This window comes from Rousettus aegyptiacus, unplaced genomic scaffold (assembly GCF_014176215.1).
Source record: "Rousettus aegyptiacus isolate mRouAeg1 unplaced genomic scaffold, mRouAeg1.p scaffold_m13_p_14, whole genome shotgun sequence".
Taxonomy (NCBI): Eukaryota; Metazoa; Chordata; class Mammalia; order Chiroptera; family Pteropodidae; genus Rousettus; species Rousettus aegyptiacus.
The window spans coordinates 45798191-45808596 of NW_023416289.1; the positions used below are offsets into that span (position 1 = coordinate 45798191).

Genomic DNA, 10406 nt, shown 5'->3' on the forward strand with positions numbered 1-10406 from the left:
AGAGGTGTCGTCTAGCTGGGGGTCTGATGGAAACTTCAGGATTCTGGGAGAGGAGAAGGGTCGGGGGTCCGCACTCCTGGATCAGAGGGAGGAGATTGATGGGGACCGGAAAGTAGGGGGCTGGGGCCTTGGATTCCTGGGTCTGAGGGGAGTAGGGACCTTGAGTCTGGAGAAGGGGTCTGGGGGCCCGGACGCCTGGCTCTGCAAGAGGTGTGTTAGCGTGTTGGAGATGTGGAAGAGGTACAAACACAAAAGAGTCTTTTCTGTTCAGCCTCAAGCATATTTTCAACGATTAAAGTGTGGAGGAGTTTTGATCGATTTCTATGACAACACCGTTGCCTTGTGACTTCACCAGAGTTGACAGTCGTGGGCCAAATGACCGGGAGTTTAGTGGAGGTCAACGGAGGTGTAGGCTCCAGCATCCACACGCCCTAGTGAGCTAGAGGTGGCAACTTCCCGGGACAGAGACAGACATCCGGTGCCTGAAGGGAGAGGGGCTAGAACCCGGATTCTCGGGTCTCTTCAAAGGTGAGGGACTGGGTGTTTCAGCTCGTGAGACCATAAAAGGCTGGGGTCCAGACTCTGGGATCCTGAGGGAGAAGAGAGCTCGGATTTAGGGTTCCTTGGAAACTGGAATCTAAGACTTGGGTTAGGGTTTCGGGAGAGGGCGGGGGGTGTTTAGTGGAGCCGAACCGGGCTCCGGGTTCAGCGTCCCTACATTGCACTCTATTGAGTGCGTTAATCGTTTCAAATCCTGGAGAAGATGAGACGCGACACGGAGAAACTCTACAAGGTAGCTACAAACTAAAGAGCGGGCAAACCAGGACAGTTCACGAGCCGAAGGAGCCTAGGAATAGAAGTGAGGGAGGGCACTAAGGGCAAGATCTGAGGCAGAGGCGTGGCCCAGGCTTTCAGTCAGGGGCCTGGCCACTTGAGATTGAAGCCGGACATGCAAGACTGAATGAATACTCGCAAGACTTCTGTCTCCAAGGCCGAGGTCAACCGACAGAGGCGTGGCCTAACGAGGGGGTGTGATCATGAAATGAAAGCGAGGCTGGCTCAAGGGGCGTGGTTAACAATAGAGGCGTGGCTCTGTCCTTAGGGGCGTGGCCATCCAATAGAGGGCCCAGCTGGTGGGTGAGGTCAGCAGCAGGGGGCGTGGTCTGACAATAGGCCCGCGGCTCCGGCTCGCGGAGCTCACCCAACGCTCAAGGTATTCCGCTCGGGCTTGAGATCACAACTGTTTGGATTTAACAGTCTGGACAACCGGAGTCTGAGGGTCCGGTGACCAGACTGCGGTCTAGCATAAAGGCAGGGTCCAGAAGAAGGGGCGGGGCGTAGGAGAAGGTGAGAAATGGGATTAGGTATGAATATGGGGGAAGGAGAAGAATGAGATCCGTGTAGGAGGCAGAGCCCCGAAGAGTCAAGGCTGATACGATGGAGGGGGTGGGAACAGATGGAAAGGGGAGAGAGGAAATGGGCTTGGTGCGGGGGAGTTGCTGGGCATGTTTGGTGAGGGCGCGACCACTGAGCGAGCGGCCTTGATTGGGGCGGGGGCTCTGACCTCTACCCGTGCCACAGCCTCCCGGCCCGCCCCGCAATGTGGCCCGCGCTGGTCCTGCTGCTGCTGCTCCCCTCTGCTTCGGTGCCCCCCGCCACTGCAGCCCCGATCCGCGATGCCGACGCCGAGAGCTCCTCGGGTTTTCTAGGTCTCCAGAGCCTACTCCAAGGCTTCACCCGGCTTTTCTTGAAAGTGAGCCATGGCGGTTTGGGGAAGAGAGGTACCAGAGAGAAGAGGGACGGCAACAGATGGAGACAGAGATGGAAAGTGTTCAGGGAGACAGGCTGGGAGACGGGTCGCGACCCGGCAAAAGGACAGACAGGAAGAAAGGGAGTCAAAGGGACAGTGACAGGGAGACCAAGAGATAGGAAGGGAGGGAGATGGGACAGGGACAAGATACTGAAGAGGAGGGTGGGAACAGAGAGACTGAGAACAGTACGAACAGGACGGTAATGGGGCAGAGAACAGAGACAGGACAGATGAGGGATGGGGGCAGGAGATGAACTGGTCAGGTCCTAAGGGTCAGAGAACAGAGAGGGAGGGGGTGGAAGGGAAATGGCAAGGCCTCAAGGGCATCCTGGCAGGGCTCCAGATGTCCTGGGGAGTCCCGAGGTCCAGCGCTCACCCGTTCCCCCCACCGCCCCAGGATGACCTGCTACGGGGCATGGACAGCTTCTTCTCTGCCCCTATGGACTTCCGGGGCCTCCCTCGGAACTACCACCAAGAAGAGAACCGTGAGCGCCGGCTAGGGAACAACACTCTCTCCAGCCACCTCCAGATTGACAAGGTGCCTATGCCAGGAAGTCCCTCGTGGAGCCTCGCCCGTCCTTCAAGCGGAGGGCAGAGAAGAAAACAGTTTTGCTCTCACTCTCTTCTCCCGTCCTCACAGGTGACCAACAACAAGACAGGAGAGGTGCTGATCTCCGAGAAGGTGGTGGCATCCATCGACCCAGGAGAGGGGAGCTTGGAGGGCGACTGGAAGGTTAGGACACGCAAAGTGTCCAGGCCCAAACATTTTCTGTAATTTAGGAGGAGATGATGAGTTAATTCTCCCACCCTTTCTGTGTGGAACTTCCTGTCCTGGGCCTCAGGTTTGTCATCTGTCAAAAGAGACTAACCAACTCTTGGGAATGAGGTATTCGACCTCAGAGCACATCCTCACTGGTTTAGTAACCCCAGAGGGTTTTGTAAACCCGAAGTGCTTTTAATTGCAAATCCTTGGTAAGCTCCCCCTGGCAAACCACAAATGGTGTTTTTATATCAGAGTGCTCTGCAAACCTTTAAGTATTTTTCGATCTATCCCAGAGTGGTAAATCTCTCCACTCCAAAGTATGATTTTCAGTTCCAAAGTGATTTATGAACCCCAAATGCTTTGTGTATCTCACCTTCGTAAACCTTCAATTGATTCTAACCCCAAAGTGCTCATTTTTTTGATCCTAAAAAGTTCTAAGAACCCCCTAGTGCTTGGTAAACCTATATGGCTCACATACACACAGTTTTTTATTTTAAAATTTTCAAATATACAGAAAAATTATAAAAAATAGTACAATAAATGTATCTGGAGTCCCTTTTCTATACAGCAGCATTTCTCAGCCTTGGCACCATTGTCATTTGGAGGCTGGATAATCTTTGTGCACGGGGCCATCCTGTGCAATGTCAAATGTTTAGCAGCATCTCTGCCTCTACCCATTAGATAAGTACTGTTCTCACCCTGGCCAGTCATGACAACCAAAAATGTCTCCAGACTCTGGTTGAATATCGCCGGCCTACATTCACCACTTGTTAACATTTTGCCACATTTATTTATTTTTGATTTTGTATTTTTGAACCACATGACGATAGGTTATCGACATCATGACATTTCACCCCTAAATCCTTCAGCTGCTATCTACTAGAAATAATGCATTCTTCCACATGACCGTTATACCATTTTTACACCCGAGAAAGTTAACATTGATGTCCAACTATTGTCTCTATTTGTTTGTGAGGGTTGCTGTCACAAAGTACCACAGATTGGATGGCTTAAATAACAGACTTTCTGTCTCATGGTTTTGGAGGCTAAGTGTCCAAGATCAAGGTTGATTCCTTCTGAGGGCTATGAGGGATAGTCTTTTCCATGTCCCTCTCCCACCTTCTGGAGGTTTGCTGACAGTCTTTGGCGATATTTGGCCAGTAGATGTATCACCTCCATCTCTGCCTCATCTTCGTATAACATTCTCCCTGTCTGCATTTCTATGTTCAAAATGTCCCCTTTGCATAAGGGTCAGCCTTATTGGATTAGGGCCCACCCTAATGACCTCATCCTAAGTAATCAAATCTGCAGTGACCCTATTTCTAAATAAGATCACATTTGAGTTACTGGGGGTTAGGACTTCGATGTAACGAATGGGGGAGGGATACAGTTCAACCCATAACAATCTCTTACATGACTTCTCATTCAGACTCAGCTTATGAAAATGCAGACTGATCCAGTAGATCTAGGTGGGGTGGGCCTGCTAATTTGCATGTCCAACGAGCTCCCAGATGATGCTGATGACATTTGTCCACAGCCTACATTTTGAGTAGCAAGGACCAGACAGACTTTCAGTCCACATTCAAATGTTTCCACCGGACCCAAAGCTGTAAGAGCTGATTTGATTTTGGACCAGAATCCCGTCAAGGATCACACGTTGCAATTGTGATCATAATTCCTTAGTAAAGCCAAGTGCTTAAACTGCTTTCCAAATCTCAGAGTATGCTTAATCCTAAAGTCCTTTGTAATCTCAACAGGTATTTTAAACCCTAAAGTGCTTCCAAAACCTCCAAAGCATGTTTTCAATCCCAAAGTTGTCTATAAACCTCCATATTTTTCATTCAAAAGCATTTGTAAATTCAAGTGCTTTGTAAACTGCAAAGTGAGTTTCCAACTCCTGAAGCAGCCTGTAGGTGGCAAAGGGAGTTGATTATGCCAATGGGGTCTGAGCGGTCTGGGGTTGGTTGTCATTTGAAGTATGAGTGGGTCTCCTTGTCCCTCTTCCCCAGGTACCCAAGATAGAGGAGGAGGTGCCCGTCCCAAAGGCCATGGACACCTTCCGCCCAGAACCCCATCCCCGAGTGGCCTTCTGGATCATGAAGCTGCCACGGCGAAGGTCCCACCAGGATTCCCAGGAGGGCGGCCGCTGGCTTAATGAGAAGCGACACCGCCTGCAGGCCATCCGGGATGGGCTCCGTGAAGGAACCCGAGAAGATGTCCTGGAAGAGGGGACCCAGGGCTCTTCCCACCCCAAGCTGCCGGTCCGCAAGACCCACTTCCTGTACATTCTCGGGCCCTCCCAGCAGCTATAGGGGTGAGAACATGTATCCCCCACCCCAAGCACCATATGAAAATAAAGTTTTTCTTATGTCTAGCAATACTGCCTCTTGTCAGGATTTGTCATTAAGCCTAGCTGACCAGGCTGTGACAAGTCCCAACAATAAAAAAATAACTAGTCAGTCATAAAATATTTGGAAATGAAGCAATACACCACTAAAATAATGCACTGGTCAAATTAGTAAATGTTTTGAACTAAATAATAATAGAAATGTGACATAAGAGACTTGAATGAAGATTTAGAAATTCTCAGAAAGCAAATTATGGCCTTAAATGTCATATAGTAGAAGAGAGATTAAATATCAATAATCTAAAAATATCACTGATCTAAGCACTCATCTCAGCTATAAAAAAATTTCACTGAGCTATAACTTAAGATTTAGCACTTTATGTAGGTTATCACTATACTATAAATTTTTTGATTTTTAGGTTTTGCAAAATTATCCAGACCTCAAAAAAAGGAGCAAGAAATACTGAAGGAATAAACTGAAAGAATGAAATTATACTAAAAATGTTAATAAAGCTATTGAGGTCCACTACTTGCCAGCCTCTGCTAACACTGGCAAATACTCTTATTGAACTCTCATAAGACCCCATGAGGTGGATATTATTTGTCCCCATTTTAGAGAAGATGACATTCAGAGAAGTGAAGTTACTCGCCAAAGTCACACAGCAACGGCACTAGGTTTGTCCGATTCCGTGTATCTCTTACCAACTCACATCACCTGCCAAACAGGTTCTTTCCCAAGCCTTACAACAAGCCACTACCTAAGAGCTAAATAATAACTTTAATTAAAGATTATCACCTTAAGTCTTCAAGGTGACCTAAGAAGCAATTATCTCCATTTCTGGGAGGAAAACCCAGGCTCAGAGTGGGTAAGCTGTTGTACCATGATCACAGCTAGGAAGTGATAGAGCCAAAATTCAAACCTAAGAATATCTGATTCCAGGCCCGCAACCTTATCATCACTCTACACTGCTCAGCACTTCAGAGGCACAGATTCTATCCATTCATTCATTCCATCAACATTTTTGAGCGCCCACACTGGGGCAGGCATATTCTAGCCCCAAAATCGTCTCGTACTGCACGTAGATCACACAGTCCAGGGTGGGTGACAGACAGTAGGCAAATACAGACTATGTCACATTTTGAGACGTGCCGTGTGGACCACTAAAGAGTAGATAGTGTGGTCTAGCAGAAAGTCATAGTGGATGAGACATTTTTTGTTCCAAATCCCCCTTCTTAGAACCTGGATTTTGGATAATTCTCTTCCTCTCTAGCCAGAAAAGCCAAGAATATTTTTTTCCGCATTCTCTCCTAAAAAAGGAGTAAATAAAATAGTTTGGGAAATAATCATTCGGGGACCTATTAATGATGCATCGAGACTGGGTGGGAGGGGTGAGGCAGGACAAGGTCCCTAGGGCATCATTGTGACGATGAGGGGCAGCATGTCACGGAACAGAGGGCACAAAGAGCACGGCTTGGTGGCTGATAGAAGTAGGGATGGACGAGAGGTCTCTCAGCCCAACTCTCCCTTGTTTGGGCCTATTTCACCGACTCTTAGGGCCGCAGAGAAGACCCCAGCACAAGAGACGCAGCCTCCACCACCTGCCCCTATCAGCCTTCATCCCCGCAGCCTCCACCTGCTTAGCCAACACGCACGCGTCCGCTCCGCGAGTCTGGGGTCGCGCCCCAACAGCCCTGCGCACGCGCAGCCTCGCTGTTGCAGGTAACTGACCAGACGAGCGCGCGCCTTTCCCCGACGTGCGCCTGCGTCGGGAGGAGAGCGCAAGAGGGGCGGGGCTTAGACGCCGCATGCGCTCTCGGTCCCGCCCCGCCCCCTCTCCTCGTTCCGGCGGGAATAGCGCACGCGCGCTTCGTCCCTGGGCAACTGCCGTTCGTCGTTCGTGGCCTGCGTCCTCAGGTGCGCTTCAGGTGTGGCGAGATTCCCCAGAGCATCCCTGTCAGAGCCCCTCCTGAACCGTCGAGGAGAGTCCCCAATATCAGGGGCCTTCAAGTCTTCTTCAGAGTCTTGAAGAATCCCCTCAGAAATATGGAGATGAACCCACCAGGGAATCTTAGAAATGACCCGTGAAATCTCGTCAGAATCTTACCGAAATTCTGTCAGACTTCTTCCTCAGAGCCTGTCATAGACCCTCCGAAATCCCGTCACGTTCTTTTCCGGATCCTATCAGAGACCCCCCCCCCCCAAGTCTTGTCAAGATCCCCAGGAATCACGTCATACCCGCAAAAATCTTGTCAGATTCCCCTCCCAGAGACTCGAGACATCTGAAACCCAGTCAGAGACACCCCCGGAGATCTAGTCAGAGATCCCCCCAGAAATCCAGAGACCCAGCAGAAATCCAGTCAGAGATACAGGTCCCCTTAAAATCCCTGAGATTCCCGCCTAGGTCTGCCTGCTAGAATCTCCCCTTCCAAGGCCTCCGAAATTGACCAGAACCTCTGTCTTCACCAGGAGTTTTCCCCCCCAAACCCTGCCAGAAGCTCCCAGTACCTACCAGCACCCCCAAAGGGACCCTTCCCCACTCCAGTCCCATGGCTATCCACCCCCTTCTGCATCCTCCAGCATTGCCCAAACTCCAGAAATGTCTCTCCTCAAAGACCGCCTTTTCTAGAACATTCTAAAAGCTGCCACGAAGTGTGTAGGGCACAGCCATGAACCCCATCTGGTGCCAGGGAGAGCAGGCTGTGGGGAGTACTTGGTGAGAAAAGGGGGCCTGAGAAAGTGGGGTGAAGACGGACAGGCCCCAGGCAACCCTGCCTGACCATTTGCCCCAGTGTACCCAGTTCGGTGCAGTGGGCACCATTGTCTAGTGTAAAATTATTAATAGCACCCCTTTCACTCTTGAAAGCTTCCCTGAGTTGGGACAGGAAGTTATATGTTAACCTGGTTATAATGGAGACAGGACAGGGCATCGTTGGGGCACAGAGGAGGGAGCCCTTAACTGCTCCAGGGACTCAGGAGGGCTCCCCAGGGAGCTGCGGGCCAGGGCAGGGGCCACAGGTGGGAATGGTGCGTGTGGTATGGCCTGGTTCTGGGAGGACTATTGGCCTACTCCTGGGAGGACCATGGGAAGATCCCAAGCTCCCATGGTCATGAAGAGGGCGACAGGCCTGGAGATGGGCCAGTAGAGAGAAAAGCAGCCAAAAAGCAAGGAGTTGCAGGGAATTCTGTGCCACAGCAGCCAGAAGGGCTAGGACTTAGTCCTGAGGGTACTAGGGAGCCATGGGAGAGCTGAGAACAGGGGAGACATGGAGTCGAATTCACGTGGGAGGCCAACATTTCCAAATACAGGCTGATATGGCAAGGATGTCAGTAGCCCAGGACAGTGCGGAAACCCAGAGACAAATGTTCAGAAATGTTTCCCCAGAGGGGGGACATGTAAGCCGAGACAGGAAGGGCTGGCAAGAAGGGTGTCCCAGGCAGAGCCTCCGAGGTGATAATGGTGTGCCTAGCTTGGGGAACAGCACGCAGTTCAGAGTTGCTAGAGTAGCAAGTGTGATTTGAGGTGGGGAGGTGGGTGGGGCCAGGCCACACAGAGCCTTTAATGGTGGGTCCAGGGTCTAGGCTCTGTCCCTGAAGTGCTGGGGAGCCATGGAAGAGCATTGAGCAGGCGAGAGACAGGGCGCTGTGGGGATGGACCGAAGTGGGAGACTGGAGGCTGGGAAGCCAGGGTGGAGGCTGGGATGAGGGTCGGGGGTGGGGGGAAGAAAACGAGCCTGATCTGTAGGGAAAGAAAGGAGGGGATAGGGTCGAGTCACTGGGGAGAAGGGACAGGATTGGGGACTTGACAAGCTGTGGGGAGGAGGGATATCGAGGCAGTGACTGCCACCCACTAGCCCCCTTTTGATCTCTGCCACTCACTCCTCAGGTTTCCCTTTTCCCAGCTCACACCTCCAATCCATAAAACAGGTCTGAGAGGGAGCTGCTGTGATGGAGGCCTGGGCGGGCAAACAGGTTCTGAGAACCCAGAGCACCTCACGGCGCAGGTGGGGTAGGGCGGGTCCCCACCCTCAGGTGACTTGTCTGAGGAGGCTATTGCCCTGCTTGTCCTTCTAGGAGTTCTCCCGGCAGCCATTCCTTTTTCAGTCCTTGCCAGTGATGGAAGGAAGCTGTTAGCATCGCCAGCAACTGCCGAGCAACGAGGTTGGCCCATGGACCTGCCAGAGAGCCTGGCAGGCAGCCCTGCTACAAAAAGTAGGTGACTGGGCCCGTGTTTGCTCCTTGGGAAGATAAGGGGGGAGCAGTAGGTGAAGGGGTGCCAGGCTGTGACTCGGGGACTTGAGAGAGGTGGCTTGGAGTGGCTGAGGCTCCATCTTCATGCCAGGTAGGAAAGAGAGAGCCAGCTGTGTGCCCACCTGTCTGGACTCCTTATCCCCTTTGCTCGGGAGAGGTCAGAGCAGAAGCTTTTGCTGTGACTCCTGCCCAGACCATCCCCGACCAGTGACCCGCAGGCTCCCCACTTGCTTCATTCAGATCTCAGCTTTCTGTAAAGCAGCTGCCCTGTCACTCTCTCCTCATTCCTGCTTTACCTCTCTTCATAGCACTGACGTTGGTTGGTCTGTTTGGTCTCTGTCTCCACCACTAGAACAGGAGCTCCACCAGGCAGGGTCTGTTTCAGTTACCCTGCTATTTTCAGTCCCTAGAGCAATGCTGTCCAACATGAGTGTCATACATGTAATTTTCAATTGTATTAGTAGCCTTATTTAGAAGAAAAGGAAAAAAGAACCAGGCAAAATGAATGGCAATAATAGATTTCATTTAACCTAATACATCCAAGGTAGTATCCTTTCAGCATATAATCAATATAAAAATGTATCTTTTTTTTTTTTTTCATACTAAGCATTCAAGATCTGATGTATGCTTTACACTGAGGGCACCTCAGTTCACACTTGCCACAGTTCAAGTGCTCACAAACCACATATGGCAAGTGGCTTCTCTACTGGTTAGCACTACCCTAGATCAATGCCTGACATATGGTAGAAACCGTGGTTACTGTCCTTGAGTGATTGGCTGGGTGCAAACCAGATGGGTGTGAAAGCGCTTTGGGAGGAACTCATCTGCTAAGTGGAGAGCCCAAAGGTAATCATGGGGGAGGAGGTTCCCACCCTCAGGGAGAGGCAGGGTTTTTTTCTTAGAAGCTCCCAGCATCCCGCTACAGGGCCTGAGTCTTTTCTCAGGACCCCAGGCCTGAACTGTGGCTTCAGGAGGTTTTCCAGGTAGAGAGATAGGAGGCAGACACCTGGGTGTGAGAACCCAAGGGCCTACTGACCGAGTGACCGACTTCTAAAGTTCACTGGCACCAGCAGAGGGCGTGCAGCCACCGAGGAACCCATGGGCAAGGGCTGAGCCCACTTTGGGAGGCTCCCTAGGAAAGGGAGGGACACACTCAAGAAAGATGGAGACAGAGGCGGGGTGGAGGGGGAACAGAGAGACAACAAGGGAAGGAGAGAGAAGGCTGGGAAATGGAGAG

The 10406-nt window shown here is 51.2% G+C and overlaps 1 protein-coding gene across 2 annotated transcripts; it reads left to right on the forward strand.

Moving 5' to 3' along the window:
* Positions 1 to 384: 384 nt before the first annotated feature.
* Positions 385 to 4953, forward strand: DKKL1 (dickkopf like acrosomal protein 1). 2 transcript variants are annotated; one of them, XM_016122332.2, is made up of 5 exons: positions 385 to 528; positions 1582 to 1753; positions 2208 to 2348; positions 2451 to 2543; positions 4583 to 4953. In XM_016122332.2, the coding sequence occupies exons 2-5, from the start codon at positions 1601 to 1603 to the stop codon at positions 4883 to 4885; spliced, it is 690 nt and encodes a 229-aa protein (XP_015977818.1). In that variant the 5' UTR covers positions 385 to 528; positions 1582 to 1600; the 3' UTR covers positions 4886 to 4953. The 2 variants fall into 2 exon arrangements, with proteins under 2 accessions (XP_015977818.1, XP_015977816.1); XM_016122330.2 differs by lacking the exon at positions 385 to 528 and adding an exon at positions 1174 to 1347.
* The last annotated feature ends 5453 nt before the right edge of the window (positions 4954 to 10406 follow it).

What these genes read in the sequence shown, in the direction of transcription:
- DKKL1 (XM_016122332.2), top strand. Translation starts at nt 1,601, where the DNA reads ATGTGGCCCGCGCTGGTCCTGCTGCTGCTGCTCCCCTCTGCTTCGGTG. An exon ending in TCACCCGGCTTTTCTTGAAA is followed by an intron (nt 1,754 to 2,207) that starts GTGAGCCATGGC and finishes CCACCGCCCCAG; the next exon opens with GATGACCTGCTACGGGGCAT. An exon ending in GCCACCTCCAGATTGACAAG is followed by an intron (nt 2,349 to 2,450) that starts GTGCCTATGCCA and finishes CCGTCCTCACAG; the next exon opens with GTGACCAACAACAAGACAGG.